The 20,193-nt window shown below is 45.8% G+C and overlaps 1 protein-coding gene across 1 annotated transcript; it reads left to right on the forward strand.

Annotated features, from left to right (window-relative positions):
- Window positions 1-63: 63 nt before the first annotated feature.
- On the forward strand, window positions 64-15,715 carry plppr3b (phospholipid phosphatase related 3b; the record flags this gene model as incomplete). The annotated part of the gene is made up of 12 exons (XM_083766833.1): window positions 64-144; window positions 1,505-1,690; window positions 3,339-3,468; window positions 4,961-5,156; window positions 7,005-7,062; window positions 7,525-7,698; window positions 8,704-9,020; window positions 11,327-11,486; window positions 12,100-12,330; window positions 13,335-13,598; window positions 14,966-15,039; window positions 15,310-15,715. 12 exons carry the CDS (start codon window positions 64-66, stop codon window positions 15,713-15,715), a joined length of 2,277 nt encoding a protein of 758 aa, XP_083622959.1.
- Window positions 15,716-20,193: the final 4,478 nt, after the last annotated feature.

Genomic DNA, 20,193 nt, shown 5'->3' on the forward strand with positions numbered 1-20,193 from the left:
GTGTGTGTGCGTGCGTGCGTGCATGCTTGCTTGCGTGGCTGCGTGCGTGCGTGCGTGTGTAGGATGTTGTCCTCCAGAGATCCGGGGAAGAAGAAAGCTCCTAAAGACAGCCTGACCCTGCTGCCATGTTTCTACTTTGTAGAGGTCAGTATCTTCATCATCATCATCATCATCATCATCATCATCATCTTGATGAACTATTACAGCTAAAAGTAGACTAGACATTTGCGTTTAAACACTCTACAACAGTAGTAGCGTTAGCGTGTGAATTCTTCCTACTGTATCTAATTAGCTGTGTTCATGTTAACTCGCCCTTTGGAATTCATTGACTCTAGCCTGCTTCTAAAGAGGAGGCCCACCTATATAGCACAGAGATAGCATCCGGAGATGACTCTGGAACTACAGCTCCCGAAATCTGAGCTTCCGATATCTTTACATTCTATCATTTTTATTTCCCTTTTCTGCTAAGCAACAAGCTATATTATGCTTAGATGTTTTCTATTTATATTAAGATACATTTGCGTGACTGTAAAGACGGAACGGAAGTGGGGAGGAAGCTCCACTTCCACTTTATAGTTTTCCGTTGCTCCAGACTGCGTGATGGAAGCATTTTGGAAATGGCGAGAGGCAACAGTCTGGCAACGCGAGACTACTTGTCTCTCTACTCCCTGTTCTCTGTACTACTTCCTGTTCCTGTGTAGCTTCCCATCGTGGCGTCCTCATAGAGTAATAAAAGGAAAGAGGCCGAACCGGAGCTATTCATTTCAGTGGAAGTTGCTCAGTGGCATTTTGAAGCACCCGGAAGGACGCTCTACTTCCGCATTCAATGTGAAAGTGCAACCGAACGCTCAATGTTAAAGGGACACTTCACCCTTTTTGCAAAAAAATATATGTTAATGACGTTTAGAAGCTTTAGATCACTTTCCTGGGGGTATTTATGTGTGTAATATGTGGTTTTAGTTATTTTAGATTGTAGCAGTGAGCCTGTTGTCTCTGATGTCATGGACACTGGTCTCACTACCTTCCTGGACTACAATTCCCATAATTCTTTGGTGCACTGCTCCTCCTTGTGGATAGGGGGAGAGCTGTCTTACTGAGACAACATGTAGTCCAGGAAGGAAGTGAGCCCAGTGTCCATGACATCAGAGACAACAGGCTCACTGCTACAATATAAAATATCTAAAACCACATATTACACACATAAAGATCTCCAGGAAAGTGTTCTAAAGCTTCTAAACGTCATTAACATATATTTTTTTGCAAAAAGGTTGAAGTGTCCCTTTAAAGCCCAGCTGCGCAGGGTTTTCTCGTCATAAATCCACGGGTCCGCCTGCAGTTCACGCTCTAACCAGTAGGGCCGAGTGCTTATTAAATAATGAGCTTTAATTGACGTAGATCTCGGCCAATGGCTGGTATAAGCGTTAAACATTGGAGAGCCTCCCTGGGGGCCATACGTAGGTGTCTCTCTACTGTTCTCTGTACCACTCCCTGTTCCCGTGTATAGCTCCCCATCGTGGCGTCCTCCATGGTGTCTCTGTACTTCCTGGAGTTGACGGATGTGCTGCAGCCCGCCCAGGTGGGATTCCGCTGCCACGACCGCGCCCTCAGCATGCCCTACGTGGACGGAGGGGACGAGCTCATCCCCCTGCTCATGCTGCTGAGCCTGGCCTTCGCTGGACCCGCGGCATCGGTGAGGCGCCACGCCACGCCACGCACGCACACACATACATACACGCATGCCACGCACGCATGATGCCCACGCACGGCCTGCATGCATTCATGCTTCACGCACGCATGTGCATTAGTAAAGGCCTATTCATAGTCTGGATTTTCGGTGGTGAGTAAAAACAGAGAGAAGGGCTGGAAGAGGTGGCGGTGGTTTGCTCTTCACCGCGGCTCAGTGACGTCATGTTGTAGTTCGGTGGTCACCTAGCCACCGGAAATCCAGACTATGTGTGAGCCTTAAAGGTCCGCTGACACGCCCCGAAATTAATATGGGTGGTACAGCACATCACGTGGTCTGACTGAAAACAGTTCGAAACTGTTTGAAACAGGGCTACGGCGCGCCGCGCTAGCAACAAGTGGCTGCTAGCTCAGGCTAGCGTTTTTGACGGTACATTTAGGTCATATTTGCTATAAATGTAATTGAAAAAATATTTTTTTTCGCTCGAAAATCCTCGTTACAATGACATTGAGTTGACGTGTATAGTTTTAGGGTAAACTGTTGCATAATCGCAATTTCGCGTGACGAGTTCCATGCTCTCCGTCTCCCCCCGCTAGACAGGCAGTGGTAACCTGTGAAGCTCCGTGCTGCGGAGCCCTGTTCAGCACTTAGCCGTGTTTGAGGCCATGTCAGCGGGGGGAGACGGAGAGCATGGAACTCGTCACGCGAAATTGCGATTATGCAACAGTTTACCCTAAAATAGTAGCATAAGTTGCTATGCTACTACGGCCACCAAGCCCGGCGAGCCCGCATAGAAGTCGATGGGGAAAGCTTGTCACACTCTGACGTCAGAATCATGATAGCGTTGTTTGATAGCCGTTCTTATCTCCCGAGGGGCGTGTCAGCGGGCCTTTAAGAATCGGTTCAGAAACCCTAAAGGTGACATACTTTTTATAATAGAATACATTTCTTATTTATTTTGTTTAGGTTTTCTGACAATTGCACCCAGAAAACCTGATCTTTGAACATTCAGTAGATCTTCTGCCTGCCACAATTATTACATAATCGCCTAATCGCAATTGCTTGAGATAATCACAATTTCTTTTGCATAACCGTCAATCCTTTTCACGTTGAAAACATTCAAAAGAAATAGCAGAAATAGCAGATCTACAAGCTTACAACAAGTCACTTTGTGACATGTTATGATGTTGGTCTGGTTCGAAATGGCATTTTTGGCCATTTGAAGTTTCAGTCTGAAATCTTTGATTCAACCAATCCGAATGTCCCGTCCCCTCCTCAGGCTATGGAAGGCTGCGGTATCTCACTCACTTTCAGCTTGCATTTGTGTAGCCTGGCACTCACCTAAAAAAGTGTGGAGAGAACGTATTTTTCATTTCACCACGATTCTTGTATAGAATCCTGTACCTTGAAGCTGGTCTGGCATCTGTTGCAGCAACAGCTCATTTGTTTGCTTAACCCATGCTTTAGCTATTTAAAAATAGCAGATCTAGGTCTGCTATTTTTGAAAAATCGAAGAACGACTGACATAGAAACATAGCTTTTTCAGAAAACTGTCATTTTCAAACAGACATTTTTAGAATCTGATGTCAGGTCAGAATGGGTTGATGACAGAAACCCCAGGGCTCAGGACTCACAGGGTTGTTGTGTGTTGCAGATCATGCTGGGCGAAGGCCTGATCTACTGCATGCAGTCCAGGCTGAAGATCAGACGCGGAGCAGAGGGCAGCATCAACGCTGGAGGCTGCAACTTCAACTCCTTCCTGCGCAGAACTGTGCGCTTCGTGGGTAAGGTTATACTTCCAGCATGCTGGAAGAAAGTGTTCACAGGAGCAGTGTTGATTTCGCCGACTTAAACTACAGGACGAAAAATGTTCGTCGACTACCTTTTTTCACTGACGAAAACTGAATGGAAACTAAATGGAAACTAAGCTATGGTGACTACAACTAAGACTATAATATACTGACAATTTCGTCAACAAAGTGGACAAGAGATCCAATATAATTAATTTAAATAATTTACACTTGCTGAAAATAGCCGATCTACAAGCTCACAACGCGTCGCGACGCGTTGAGCTTGTAGATCAGCTATTTTCAGCAAGTGTAAAAACTGTCATTGCGACGGCATCAAGGCCCGCCAAAATACAATTTAGTGACATTTAGTCGACTAAAACTAGACTAACACTAAGACATTCCAGGTGACTAAAATCTTTTTTTTGCTGCCAAAAACAACACTACACAGGAGGTGCAGGTGGTGGAGTTAGCTGCTTTAGCAGACAGTTTGAGGGTCCAATGGAGTTTTAAGAGGCTTTGTCCGAAGCGCTTTTTACTTTTCATTAATTCAAACCAACACACAGACGTAAATGGTGTTGAATAGAATTGATTTATATATTTTTTAAATCAACAAAAATGGAGTTAGGTGGTTTCCTCCCGACACTGAAGAACAATACCATACAAGAGCTGTATTTACAGAAGTAGGAGGGAGAGGTTGAGGGCCCCCATGAGATTGCTGCGTGATCATGGATTCTCTCTTTATTGAGTTGAAAACGTGCAATTTAATTGAATTGACTTTTATTGTAGGCTGCTACCAGGGGGGCAGTCAGACAGATATTTTGTGAAGCCTATAAGGAAATCGCGATTCATAAAATGGCCTGTTGTGGCGCTGTCATTGGACCCAGAAAAACCCATAGCCCCATAGAAGTCCATGTATTTGGGCCCAACTTCACCTAGACTGTATTACCTTAATAAACATGGTCATGAATACTTTCTGCTTCCAGTCACTAGTTTAAAGTCTCATTTCTAATGTCATAATATTCTTTTTGGAAAATTATGGTCCCAATAATTAAAAAAATGACCATAAAGTCGCGCATGTTCTGAGGGGCGTGGCTACCGTTACAGTCTATGATCGGGATTCCCCACCCACTCGAGTCAAAATAAAAACCAATGGAGAAGAAGGGGGGAAGTCCCGCCTCGTGTCTGGGCCAGCCAATGGCCAGCTGGGCCAAAACGGAGCCATCCAATGGCCAGCTGGGCCAAAACGGATCTAACTAGAAATATGGCGATTTACATCAGGAATTACCATAGAATTACAGGCTTCATTTTTTACGTCCATGTTAGACCCGGGGAACGCTTTGTCCATATTTTTTACAGTCTATGGCTGCTACACACCTGCTATGCTCCAGTAGTAGAGTAGCAGCTGTAATGGCATTTAAATAGCATTTATTTGTTTTATTATCTCTCTCTCTCTCTCTCTCTCCCTCTCTCTGTGTCACTCGTCCAGGTGTGCATGTGTTCGGCTTGTGCGCGACGGCTCTTCTGACAGATGTGATCCAGCTGTCCACGGGATACCACGCCCCCTTCTTCCTGACCGTCTGTCGACCCAATTACACTCTGGCCCCGCTGTCATGTGACCAGAACCCTTACATCACTAAGGACATCTGCGCCGGACCCGACCACAACGCCATACTCGCTGCGAGGTATAGTCGTCCTTTCTCTATATGGCCATGACTGTGGTCACTCGTTTTGTATTTAACCCATTCTGACCTGAGATCAGATTCATACGAGGTTTCCACTGGACACACACTGGTCTGATTAACCCATTCTGACCTGAGATCAGATTCTAAAAATGTCAGTCGTTTTTTTAGATTTTTCAAAAATAGCAGACCTACAAGCTCGTATCGCGCCACTCGGTGGCGCGATATGAGCTTGTAGATCTGCTATTTTTCAATAGCTAAAGCATAACATGATGCCAACACCAAAATGGGTGCCCGGTCAGAATGGGTTAAGGTCATGGTGAGCTGTCTCTGCTTTGACTGTAAACAGATACTCTGCCAGTTTATATTCAGGTTTTAGGGCCAGATATGGCATTTAATTTTGTTTTTTTGTTTTAGTTTGATTTGTTCAATGTTCCAGATAAACAGGTGTCCTTTAATAGTTTACTAATAGAGTGCCGAAGTCCTGACGTCATAGCTCATCCCCTGGTTCTGCCTGGTTCACGGAAGTAATTTCTCTATGGAGAATAACATGGGGTCATCTGAAATCAGCTATGACATGGCTTTTAGAACAGTTTTTAATATTTAATATCATATTGTCTAGATCCCTCAAACTTATTTCTAATGCTCTGAGCCTCAATCACCACTCTGATATAACCAGTCCATGGCATTTCTTTTTTGCTTCTGAAGCTGTTTTAGCTGCAGTGCCACAATGCCCTGAGGTGGTGGGGGTGCTGATATGCAACTTATTTAATATTTGAGTTATTATAATACTGATGATAGATAAACACAGGCTTGTTTCCATTACATGCCAGCTTGGAAAATCAACAATGTACAACATTGTAAACAAAGTGGAAATGTAAAATTGGAACTGAAGACTGAAGAGAGGGAGGAATTATACAAAGTAGGGTGACATTGATGACATCACAAATACGTCCAAATCAGTCGAGTTGTTCCTGAGAGCAATTTCCATAAAAGCCCCTATATGATGAGAAATCCTGTAAATGTCCTTTAAAATCGTTTCATATAAGCTTTGTGGTCCTAAAATAAACAAGCTGTCTGGGCGTTAATGTCAGGGAGGGGTCTCTGTATCGTTTTCGACAGTCAGTCACTCATATATATGATACAGTCTGTTTGTAGCGAAAATGTAACTAATTCAGTAGCAGTAACAATAGCGTTTTCTCTCAGTCAGTTGATTCTTCACATCCATATGAGTGAAACTGCCGGGATGACATGTTTATTTTTGAAACACAGTTCTTATATGAGGTAATCTAAAATCCCCCTATGGGGATTGCAATGCAAATAAAAAGTACACGAACCCGTGGATTTGCGCCCTCTACCGATATTGACACCAGACTTGGTTGATTCTGGGTGGTTGCACATTTAAAGCAGTGCTGCTCTGAAGTTGAGGCTGGACACTGTTGGGTGGTAATAAGTGATCAATAAGTCCCAGGACCATGCAGTTGGCACCTCTTTTGAGGTTCCATCTCCTGGGATTGCAAGGCCTGGAATCTCAGGCTGTCTTGGAGGGCTTGATGTAAAGTGCAAACCAAAAATGTTGTGTTCTTCTTCTAATGTCAATAATTAATGGGTTGGTCCTAAATTCTGCCCTGCATGCGTTGGTTGGTGTTTTTCTTTGAATGTTTAATGTGGTGCTACAAATTTCTGCATTTCAGGGTGGGATCATGTTTGTCCCATCTAGTGTAAGTCCTGGTGACTGGTAACTGAGTGGACCCCAAACTTCATTGCCGTAGAGAGCGATTGGTTGGATTACGCTGTCAAATCAATTGGCATAATGACTAAATACATAAAAAATATCTTCTGTCTCCACAGGAAAACTTTCCCCTCCCAGCATGCAACGCTGTCTGCCTTCGCTGCCGTTTACATATCTGTAAGTACGGACGGACGGACGGACAGGCACAAAGCCTCCGTGTTTATACTATTATGTTTACAGATTTCTTTTAATTTAACCCATTCTGACCTGAGATCAGATTCATACGAGGTTTCCGCCGGACACACACTGGTCTGATGAACCCATTCTGACCTGAGATCAGATTAAAAAAATGTCAGTCGTTCTTCGATTTTTCAAAAATAGCAGACCTACAAGCTCGTATCGCGCCACTCGGTGGCGCGATATGAGCTTGTAGATCTGCTATTTTTAAATAGCTAAAGCATAACATGATGCTGACACCAAAATGGGTGCCCGGTCAGAATGGGTTAAATTTTACCTCAGACAGTACCAAGCTGTTGAGTCCGGCCCTGATTTTTACGCTTTCAGATGTATTTTAACTCGGACAGTATTGAATCCTCAATCCGGTCCTGACCGTTTTCCTATATGTGTGTTTCTCTACAGATGTATTTCAACTCCACCATCTCAGACAGCACCAAGCTGTTGAAGCCGGTCCTGGTGTTTGCTTTCTCCATGGTGGCGGCCCTGACCGGTCTGACCCAGATCACTCAGTACCGCAGCCACCCTGCTGACGTTTACGTTGGGTTCCTTATAGGAGGGTTCATCGCTGCCTACCTGGTGAGGAACTACCTGTGTGTGTGTGTGTGTGTGTGTGTGTGTGTGTGTGTGTGTGTGTGTGTGCGCGCGCGGACGAGGGTACAATGCCTGTCTCTCAGACTCTTTGCTCACACAAAAGCTTCCGCCATAAGTAAATTAGTCAAAGTAACAGTATAACATACAGAAATTCTAAAATATATTTTAAGACGTTCACATACATTACCTCAGGTGAAGGAGTATCTCGGGGTCTTGTTCACGAGTGAGGGGAGGACGGAGAAGGAGATCAGCCGAAGAATCGGAAGCGGCGGTATTGCAGTCGCTGTACCGCACTTTTGTGACGAAAAGAGAGTTGAGCCAGAAGGCAATGCTCTCTGTCTACCAAGCAATCTTCGTTGCTACTCTCACCTATGGTCATGGAGTGTGGGTCATGACCGAAAGAGAATCATCTCGATTATTCTTTTATACAGAATAATCGAGATGATTCTCACTAGTGGATTCATCGCAAACATTGGTTAAATAACCATGGTTATTACATAACTTCCAGTTTTCAACGGGTGGCTGGCATCTCCCTTAGAGATAGGGTGAGAAGTTCAGTCACGCGAGAGAGACTCGGAGTAGAGTCGCTGCTTCTTCGGCCTGAAAAGGAGCCAGCTGGTTGGAGCATCTGGTTAGGATGCCTCTCGGGCGTCTCCCTATTATATAGTATAGGGAGGTCCTCGAGGCACGTCCCACTGGAAGGAGACCCCGGGGCTCGACCAAGGCGCAGATGGAGGGATTACATCGACTCACTGGCCTCACTGATGGATGGATGGATGGATGGATGAACAGACATCTGGAACAATTAATTTCAATGTTAAGTGTACCTACCTTGATAAAGAAACTGACAGATTTTGCTAAACGAGGTCACTCTTCTTCCCCGCTCTCTCTCTCTCTCTCTCTCTCTCTCTCTCTCTCTCTCTCTCTCTCTCTCTCTCTCTCTCTCTCTCTCTCTTTCCCTCTCTCTCTCTCTCTCTCTCTCTCTCCCAGGCCTTCCACGCCGTGGCAAACTTCAAGTCGTCCGAGGACTTCCCACCCGCCCCGGCCCCTCCCCCTCCCAAGGAGGACCCCCTGCGGGCGCTGACGCAGCGGGGCCACGACTCCGTCTACAACAAGGGCCCCGCGTCGGCCTCGGACAGCAACGACGAGATCACCGTGGGCACCACCGCCTCCTCGGCCCGCTCCCCGCAGGCCCCCATGGAGCGGCTGGAGGGCCTGGTGCACGGCAGGCCCTCCCTGCAGCGGGAGAAGGACTCCATGGAGACCCTGAAGAGGGCCAGCGTGGACGTGGAGCTGCTGGCGCCCAGGTGAGTGGAGCTTTGATTTTTATTTATAGGTTTTTACTATTTTATTTTATTTTATTTTATTTATTTTGTGCATAATTTGAGTGAGAGATTGGCAGTATAAGATCAAAATCATACCCGTGCGAAGTGAGGGGACGCTCTTATCATCATACATCATCGTACAACATGATTGCTTAGCCGATGTGACATACATTTTCCCTTCATTGTCAATGGCATTAAATGTTTGCGTTGCCAAAAGTTGGCGGACATTTGACCTAATTTCAACTCTCATTGTCATTGGCAAATATTGAGAGGACCAGGGGGTGATAACTAGTGAGAGGGCAGTGTGTGTTTCTGCAGGCATAGGCATCAGTCACATATAAAAGACAGCTGACTTCTCTGTGTCTCCTGTGTGTCGCACAGCTCACAGTGCATTTTCAATGGGAGTTGACGAGACAAGCTTGTTCCCTGGCTGTCTTCTGCCCTCCTCCTGCCCTCCCCCCCTATATGTCGCTCTCACGCCGGTGATCATGAAATGCTTTGAGAGACTGGTGCTGGCCTACATCAAATCCTGTATCCCCCCCCACCCATGATCAACACCAGTTTGCCTCCTACAAGGCTAACAGATCAACTGATGATGCTGTCACATTAGTGCTACATAAGGCTCTCTCTCACCTGGAGAATCTAGAGAGGAACGCTAACATCTACTGTATGTCAGGATGTTGTTTGTTGACTTTAGTTCCGCGTTTAACTCCATCAGCCCCTGTAAACTAGTCATCAAACTGCAGACCCTAGGAATACAACCTCACCTCTGTCTGTGGATAAAGGACTTCCTGACCAACAGGCCCCAAAAGGTCAGGCTAGGTCAACACACATCGTCCACTATCACCCTCAACACCGGCGTCCCTCAAGGATGTGTCCTTAGCCCACTCCTCTACTCTCTTTTCACCAGTGACTGTATCTCACACCACAGTTCCAACACTCTAGTCAAGTTTGCAGACGACACAACCATCGTAGGTCTGATAACAAACAACGACGAGGTGGCATACAGAGAGGAGGTCAGTGCACTAGCTGCATGGTGTAAGGACAATGACCTAAACCTGAACTCAAAGAAGACTAAGGAGATAGTCATGGACTTCAGGAGGGCAAAGCCATGTCACAGGGGTCTGAGTATCGTAGGGGTGGAGGTCGAGAGGGTTTCTAGTTTTAAATTTCTTGGAGTGAACATCTCAGAAGACCTGAGCTGGAGCCTTAACACCTCATGTCTGGTCAAGAAGGCCCAGAAACGGCTCTTCTTCCTGAAACGGAATGGACTCCCGCAGAACCTGCTCATCAACTTCTATCGCTCTACCATCGAGAGTATCCTGCCCTACGCCTGCACAGCCTGGTACTCCAGCTGCACCGACGTAGAGAAGAAGGACTTACAGCGAGTGGTCAAGACAGCGCAGTGGATCATTGGCTCTCCATTACCACACCTGAGTGACATTTACTCAAGCCGTCTCCACAAGCGAGCCCTAAAGATATCCAAGGACCCCTCACACCGCCCGGACATCACCTGTTCGAGACCCTTCCATCCGGAAGGCTGAAGGTCATTAAGGCCAGAACCAACCGGCTGTCCAACAGCTTTTTTCCAAAGGCTGTGAAAACACTGCTCAGTTCACATATATGCACGCACACACGTGCACACACACGTGCACAGTGAAAACACTGCTTGGTTCGCATACACGCACACACACTCGCATATGACTGTCCTATCTGGCAAGTGCAATATAGACTATGGGCATACCCAATATGATATAGTATATATGCAATAGCATATGGGCAAGTGCAATAGTATATAGTATATAATATATTCCCCCATGGTCCCCTCCTACTGATGATGAATTTGCACATGAATTTTATGATTGTGTGGTCCCCTTATTTTATCTTATCATTTTAACAGTGCATTAGAATATTTAATATTTGTTAATGGATTGAGATGACTTGACTGGACTGGACTATGATGACGGACTAACAGTTTTATGCCATGAAGTTTTAGCCCCTTCAGTGTTTTTTTCGTTGTCTTTGCGTCCTCTCTTGATACTGTTATATGTTGTGCTGCACTAAACAGAATTTCGTTGTATGTCTCATACAGTGACAACAAAGATCTTATCTTATCTTATCTTATCTTATATGTGCGAGTGAATCCCATGGACACCAACACACCACTCTGATAATTGCTGCTAAATGATGGTGAACACATATATGCATGTTTTTGTGATGAAAACACGGGACACACGTTATATAGTGTGCCTTCAGCTGTACTGACGCTGCGCTGTGGCCTCATGCAGGAGTCCCATGGGGAAGGAGATGATGGTGACCTTCAGCAACACACTGCCCAGGGCCAGCATCAACGTCAACGGGATGCTGGGCGGGGCTGACTTAGGGGAGGAGCCTCCCCACCTGTCGCACTCCGCCCAGCCTGTTCAGAGACGACTGAAGGCCGTGCAGGTAGCCGTGGAACTATAGTAACCCGTGATTATTATAATTTAATTGCTATGAAAACGTGCATTTGTGCATTGTGTGAGTGAGACGCTGACATTGTAATGTTTCAATTGTTGTCAGTGTATATATTATTGTCTTGGACCCTAAGAAGACTATTCTTTGAGACACACATACAGGAATTTTGAGGCATGGCCGAATCCGCCATTCCTTCGCGGGGTGAAAACAACACAGTTGTACTTTGGAATTGCATTACAGAGCGTACATATCGTTAAGAAATGTTGGGTTAATTTAGTCATAGTGCGACAAGTATTGTAGTGCAGGTAATTGCAACAACCATCGCTCTTGTGAAAAATGAAAACTACAACAAAAACTACGTATGCATATCACAATGCATAGAAAAATGAAGTAAACAGTAAACACTACTACTGCATCCATTCAACTGACAACCTGCCAAACACTTAACAGCTCATAGTTATGTCATTCAGTCAGGAAAACAGCTCAATTTCAGCTACTAAACCCCAACTGGACATGAGGGCTTCTAAACGTAACTCAACTCAGAAAAATAGCTATTGTTTTTGTACGCTAAAAAAAATCAATGATTGTGTCCTGCACTGTCCAGGTGCCCATGGACCCTCTGCGCGCCCAGCAGCTGGTGTCCGAGTGGAAGCAGAAGTCCATGGAGATGAGAGGAGTGGAGCAGAGGTCCATGGACATGAGAGGAGTGGAGCAGAGGTCCATGGACATGAGAGGAGGAGTGGAGGTGGAGGTGGAGGCCAGTGAGGAGGGCTCCGAGGTGGGCTCCTCCTCCCTGGGCACCGACGACGGAGGAGGATCCAGTCTCAGCTCTCAGGTATAGACTGCCAAAGTCCTGCCGTCACTCGCTCATCCCCTGGTTCTGCCTGGTTCACGGAAGTCTTTTCTCTATGGAGAATAACATGTTGTCATCTTACAATCGTTTCATATAAGCATTGTGGTCCAAAAATAAACAAGCTGTCTCTGGTGTCATTGTCAGGGAGGTGTCTCTGTATCATATCATATATCATAATATGTCAGTCACTCATATATGATACAGTCTGTTTCTAGCGAAAATGTAACTAATTCAGTAGAAGTAACATTAGCGTTTTCTCACATTCAGTTGATTCTTCATATCCATATGAGTGAAACAGCCTGGACGACGTGTTTATTTTTCAAACACAGTTCTTATATGAGGCGATCTCAAATCCAACAATGCAAATAAAAAGTACATGAACCCGTGGATGTGCGCCCTCTACCGATATTGACGTCAGACTTCGGTGCTCTAACACAGTGTTTTAACGGCGGGGCGACAGCCTGGCGTACTTTCCGGAAGTGCGTTATTTGTCTATGTATGTGACCCGGCAACTTACTGGCGATAGCAGGCGATAGTCGAAAGGTGGTCGGAGGAACGCCGTTCAAAAACATTACAATGTTGTATCTTTTGGACGGCATCGTCCGGCGATAGCCAATCACATTCGTGTGTTGCTTTGTTTACCCTCCACACGGATACGTGTATAATTAGTCATTATTACATTACTTATGGCAATGACAGCAGGAACGCCCACTAGGAGATTTTTATCGCCACTTTTTGCCCGCTGTTGGGTTAGAGCTACACAACTATTTCCCAAACCTTTCAGACCGCAACTCTCCGAAAGAATCATATTTGCCTATACTGGTGTAGGCATTGCATTTAGTTAGACTTTGAAAATCAGCTATTTTCGGAAACTTTCTTACTTGACGATGTGGCCAGTTTGGTATTTAAAAGGCTGTGTTGCAGATTGGATTGCGTTTTCCTAATTCAAAATAGTGATGCTTTATGTGTATGTTTCCTCCTGTCAGGTCCCGGTGTACCCCCCCACAGTGCAGCCAGCCAGGCGGTCCGCCACCCCGCCCGCCAACGCCCAGCAACAACAGCCAGGAGGCGGAGCCAGAGCCGTGGCCACCCCGAGGCCCCCGCAGATCCCCGAGGCGGGACCCCCGCCCGTGTCCCCCAAGAGCGCCCTGACCCGCGCCAAGTGGCTGGCCATCACGGAGAAGACCGGGGGGGCGGGGAGAGGCGCCGGGGGAGGGGGGCAGGCCACCAGTCAGCCGCGACTCATGCAGGCGAGTATTTGTTTGTTTGTTTTGTTTGTTTACTGTATACAAGATTAAATAGTATAGGTTCTATGCACAGCAGCCATATTTGTTCGGATTTCGGGAGATTAACCGAGTATCCGACGGACTCAGCAACCGGCAAGACTTTAACTAAGATTCAACACGCATAGACTGAACTAAAACGTTCCAATAATCGCTTCTCTTTACAAACGCATGCTTTTTATATGGTTTTATTCACTCGTAATTACACATAAACACACACACATACACACTGTTTGTTTCCCCCTCCCCCGACACAGGATGGATACAGTACTCCGGAACTTTGCCCCTAACCTATCTGTCGCTGGGAGTTCAGCTCTCATTGAAACATTCTAAGCTGGCCCAGACCGGCCACTTGAGAGCCATTCTTCGCTCTCTCGATCTGGTACAACTTAGCTGTTGGTATTAGATTAGTTCAACACTACCACCTTTGCATCACCTATGCTTATGTCCTACCTATATGGTTTTAAATCTGATTTGGGAGACAAAACAAGAGGCACAATACATACTCTGTTACAATCTAAACACATTACAACACAACATGTTATTAATAATGCACATTAATATACATATTCACCATTGGCCTCTCGCCTGTTGCTCTCATGATCTTCTCCTTGAATCTACCCCACTGTTGGTTTACACACATGAATACAGCAGGCCCTTCTGAGGACCTACCTCCCTGGCAAAGTTGTCAGCCAATCGAAAGCCCAGACTGCCCAAGCCCATGCCTGTCAACCAGCTTCCACCACACTTCCTGTGGTTTAAAGCTAGCTGCTACTTCATACTAGCTTAAACTGGTCGACCCTTAGATATTATTATAAAGGTGTTCGGTAACCCAATATCTAAGTATGGACTTTAGAACACATATTGACCCACATTACAGGAATTGAAATGGTACTTCATCCATGGCTCCCCTGCTATCAACATGTGTGTACTCAGTGGATCAGCCCCCCTTCCTCTGTAGGTATCGTAAAACACCCCACACTCTACAGGAAGGTAGCCTACCACCCAACCCCACTGAAGTTGCATGCAGCTTATTTATTGCCCCACTGAATGTGGACAGTTCTTCTCTCTCTCCCTGATGAGAGCACATGTCCAGATCACATAATACATCCCCAATCTTGATCATAATCTCGTCCATTCATAATTGGACAGTACAATATTGGCAACTGGCAATAAATTAGGCCTCTTCCTTACTTCCTTCACATGTGCTACCAATGCATTTTAAAGGAGTATTATGTGCAACTAGTAATGTATTTTAAAGGAGTATTGTGTGTAACTAGTAATTAATTTTAAAGGAGTATTGTGTGTAACTAGTAATATTTTCTCTCATGCAGGTCATCGCCATGTCCAAACAGCAGGGGCTCCTCCCCTCATCGTCGACGGACACGCCCAAATCCTCCGAGACCATGCCCTCTCCCCCCTCCTCCTCCTCCTCGGGTGGAGGAGGAGGCGGCGGCGGGGGGGGGGGCAGGACGTCACCTGCCTACGTCACGGTGGACGCCCACGGCCACGCCCACCACCACCCCCACCACCACCACCACCATCCTGTCGTCCAAGCCCCGCCCCCTCCCCCTCCCCCCCACCACAGCGTGACCCCGCCCCCCCTCTCCTCCTCCCCCCCCTCCTCGACCGCCAACGGCAACCCGTGGGAGTGGCGGGGCCCGCCGGCCAATGGGAGCGGAGGAGGCGGAGGAGGAGGAGACCGAGACCCGCGCGACACCTACGACCTCAACACCCACAGCCGGGGCGACAGCGCGGCGCGCGGGAGCAGCTTCCGGCCGCACTCCCAGCCGTCCTTCCACCACCACCACCACCACCACCACGGCGGAGGCTCCCCGGAGCTGGAGCTGCAGCTGCCGCCGCCCCCCCTCCTCCCCCCGCAGTATGGAGGGGCGGAGCCGGCGGGCGGCGGCGGCGACGCCCCCTCGGTGCAGCAGCAGCAGCATCATCATCATCATCAGCGTTCCGTCTCCAGGGAGTCGGCCAGTGTTCGCCGCAAGACGGCGCTCGTTCTCCTGGACCGGGAGCTGGAGCAGGACAGCTATTACAAGAAGGCTCACGCGGGACGGCGCTACAACAACTAGTTCACTTGATTTGTTGAGTTTCGAGAAAGGCTTTCTTACTGTATAGTCAGACCTGGTTGGTTAGCAGCTGAGCGTGGCTCTGAGCGTTGCTAAGCCTCTTCGGAAAGGAAGGAAGGAGGGTGCGGAGCCGGTGGTTTTTAGGGATGTTCCTCGACTAAAGACATTATTAGTCGACTTTAAAGGTCGGTCTTCTTCAAACGGGGGATCCGGGACCCCATGGGGATCCTCAGAGCTACGACAAGTCGTCCGCTAGTTTTCTTTACATTAACCACTTGAACCCTGGCATCCCTTTTCTGGGCCAGGGGGAACATTCACAGAAAATAGCCTGTCCAGAAGCTTGTGTTGTGAGTTGACAGGCTATTGTCGGCGAAGAGATTTGATGTAGAGGAGAAAAGGGAGCATGCCCAGTATTGAGGGTTTAAGTGGATAAATGTCTGGAGAAAAAAAAAAAAGAAAACTTGGATCAAACAAAATGCTGTCAAACAAGTCTATGAAGCCATCTCCATGAAATCTATGGAGAATGTTTAATATGAATATGTTTAATATATGTGGTGGGAGGTCCCTGCTTTATCGCTCTCTTCGCGGAGGGTTCCTTATTGGAATGAAGAACGTTGAACACCCCTGCACTAAAGGCGACCTTCTAACGCATAAATGTTCCATTGTCCGACAGTGGAGTGCGGTGAAAATATAGCCGAGCTACGAGCAAGGCCATTTCCGATGAGCGACATACTCCCGATGTACCACACAACGATATTTAAATTGGGCTTATAAATTGCGCAAATCTTTAAGTCGCTTCCTCAATAATTGGTTCGGTTTTATTTAATAGGACAAATCTGTCATATTGCGTTGGCCACATGCAGTCACGCAGGGAGCTCAGCAACGCTTCTCAGGTTGACGCGGTTGAGAAGTGGACATGCTAATGGTGATTTGTTTCACCGTGTCTACTGGATATCTGTCGTTACAGACTGGCAGCATTAAAGGTAGTGAAAGTCATAGATTTTGGTTAAAACAAAAGTAGGCTATACATTTTTTAATGAAATGGTTCACTAGTCGGAATAATTATGCGAGAAGCCTGTAGGAAAAGTGGCTAGTTTGTGCGACGCAGCGAGACGGTAGATTGGCAGGTAGATTGGCGTGGAGGGCGGAGAGTGGCGTGAAGGGCAGGGTCAATGTGTGTTTCTACGCCTCCTGAACATCTGTTGTTCCATCTCTGTTTAAAGCTCCATATTGTGATAACAATCATTGCTACAGCGTTGCTATGACCACAGTAGTTATATTAATATACTGTTTACAGGAGACCCTTGTTACTTCTATCATAGAATTATTTTACATATTTTTTAACAAATCTATCACTTGCACTACCTTTAATTTATGGAGAAGAGAAAAAAAAAGAAAAGTAACGACGTCTTGGTGAACTAAAACCAAAACCGACCGATTCATAGATTATTGGACAATGAGAGGACATGGCTTAACCCATTCTGACCGGGCACCCATTTTGGTGTCAGCATCATGTCATGCTTTAGCTATTTAAAAATAGCAGATCTACAAGCTCATATCGCGCCACCGAGTGGCGCGATACGAGCTTGTAGGTCTGCTATTTTTTGAAAAATCGAAGAACGACTGACATTTCTAGAATCTGATCTCAGGTCAGAATGGGTTAATCAGACCCAGTGTTTGTCCGGCGAAAACCTCGTATGAATCTGATCTCAGGTCAGAATGGGTTAATATGCAGTGATGATGCGATGTGACTCCTGAATGGCTGTCTCTGGATGGATTACCGTAGTGACAGGACAAGCTCTACCACGGTTTGATGGGCGGTTTATTGTACTGAAAGGAAAGCCCTGCATAGTTTTTTGTTTTTGTTTTCCCATTGAAAATACTGTAGGTTCTCAATAGCATCGTGGCATATATACGAACCGTGTTCCAAAAGAATAAACAAATGACCCCAGATATTTTCACCAAGACTGAATTGTCACGTCACCGTTTTTACGGGTATAAAACAGTTGGTGAAATTTGTTTTCTGTGCAAGCTTTTTTTTGTAATTTCCATTGGATATGAAGCATCAACTGATGGTATGAAAATTAATCATTAAACGTGAACCAAATACAGAGACATTTAATCAAAATGTCACTATTGCGTATCGTAATCGACACAGAGTCACCGGGCTGAGGTTTTATTTTTGGAATACGGTCCTTACATGACACGATACTACTGTATAGATAACCCTATGCCCTATGGTATTGTCACTAGAAGAAAAATCAGACCAGTCTGAAGCGAGTGGTGCAACAGCACCCCCTATTGGTACTCTAAAAGCTGTTCCTTGGAGTGGTTGCACCACTCAAAAATACTTACGTGATCCAGGGGAGGACGGGAGTGATGCCAGGACTTTGATACTCTACGATAAACGGATTATCGCACTCGGAGTGACAGCCCTATGTGTGGGTTGGAAGGAAGTTGCAAAAGACAACGGGATTTGGGTCGCGTCGCGTCGCAACAACGTTGTCAAAGCAACACAGTGAGACAGACGGACACGATTGTAAAGGTTCATTACGGGAAGAGACAAAAAAAAAACAAAAAAAACATGCAGTATACACAAAAATGAAAACTTGCAGTTTGGTTTACTGGCTATTATTCCCCAACTGCCACAGCTGTTTAGCAATAGACACAAACGAGAGCAGACTGGAAGACTATCTAGACTAGAGTGGCCACAGTCACCGTCTCATGACTTGAACCCTGTAGTACGTGGCAATACAATCTCAGGTGGGATTTGAACAAGGCCATTGGCAAAAAGGCCAAACCCAAGAACATTAGTGTACTGGAGGCCATTATGATGAGCTATTTCAAATGTTCTTGTTTGATTAGTTTATCGTGAAACAGCTTGTGACAGTTTGCGCATTTTTGTAGATTGATAAATCTACAATATAAATTGCAGTGTGACTTATACATGCAGTGCAGCTTACACCTCAATACTGCCCCCTCTGGCCATAAAATAGTGGAGTGGTTTGCAAAGAGGGGGCTGACCGACAGGGAGCGATAGGGGAAATGGAAGGAAAGAAAGTTAAAAAAGAATAAAAAGAATACAATAATAAAATAAAAAACATAATGGAAAAGAATATTTCAATTCATGAGATTAACGTACGGTCCCTATTTTGGGCATGTCCTTATTGTTTACAAATATATATGTATATATATATATTTCCGTAAATGTCCAAAACGTTTTAAAAAACAGCAAATATAACAGCTCTACAAGCTCACAGCACAAACACACAGAAAAGCGATGTGACGCACTTTGCTATTTCCGTGTTGTTTTTTAAGCCATTTGACAATAGGGGGCGTCACGGCTATACAGGCGATGAACCACTGACACCCAGCAATAGCCGTATGTGATTGGCTGCTGACAGGTGATGATGTCACCTAAAACGTCAGTAGTGGCCAACCTTTTTGACCATCAATGAGGAAACAAGGATCAGTGTTAACAAGGCTGATTGTCAGTGCCAAGTAACGAGCCTCAATAGAGTGTCACAGTCCCGCCCCCAACGAGGGCCCAGGAAATAATTCCCAGTTCATTTTCCCCATAGACTTTTCAAAGAGAATTTATTTAAAGACATTTACGGCGCGGACAAAGCCAACTCTTGTTGTGACAAATCATGACAATAAACACAATGTTTTGGGCCGATCAAATAATTACTAAGAAGAAGAAAAAGGCAGGTTACAACACTTTTTGCCTTGATTTCTTTCTCCTTACTACTTATTTGATCGGCCCAAAACATTGTGTAAATTGTTGGTTTTGTCCACGGCGTAAAGGTCTTTAAAGAAATACTTTTTGAAACATCTATGAGGAGAATGAACGGGGAATTATTTCCTGGGCCCTCGTCGTTTTGAAATGGTCAGCCTTAACGAGGCTGATGGTCAGCATTAGCTAACAGGAGCTGCCTGTGTTTTTAACGTGACGGTGATGTGAATTAATTAACTTGGTGATTGTATTTATTACGTCGAATGAATATTTCATGATGATGTGGCCTTTCTGTTGTCTATACTCTGGTTTCTAAGAGGTACTTAACTAGCATGTGTGTCATGTCTGTCGTGTGTGTGTGTGTGTGTGTGTGTGTGTGTGTGTGTGTGTGTGTGTGTGTGTGTGTGTGTGTGTGTGTGTGTGTGTGTGTGTGTGTGTGTGTGTGTGTGTGTGTGTGTGTGTGTGTGTACGTGCGTGTGTGGCAGAGTGTGTGCGTGCGTGGCAGAGTGTGTATCTCTACTGGGAATGTGTATTTTGCAGGTGTGTGTGTTAATGTGAGATGGTGGGCAGTTGGGCATGCATGTCTCTAAAGCAGTGTGGAACACAGGTTCACTATTTCCCATTTCCTGAAAAGTAATTACAGCTTTGGATATACAAAGTTTCTGCGTGACACTGACTGACGACACACATCTTCAGCATTTTACGACTGGACACGTAAGGATAATACAAGACAGCCACCGGATCA

Source organism: Protomyctophum parallelum, assembly GCF_964188405.1.
Source record: "Protomyctophum parallelum genome assembly, chromosome: 6".
In the NCBI taxonomy this organism is placed as follows: domain Eukaryota; kingdom Metazoa; phylum Chordata; class Actinopteri; order Myctophiformes; family Myctophidae; genus Protomyctophum; species Protomyctophum parallelum.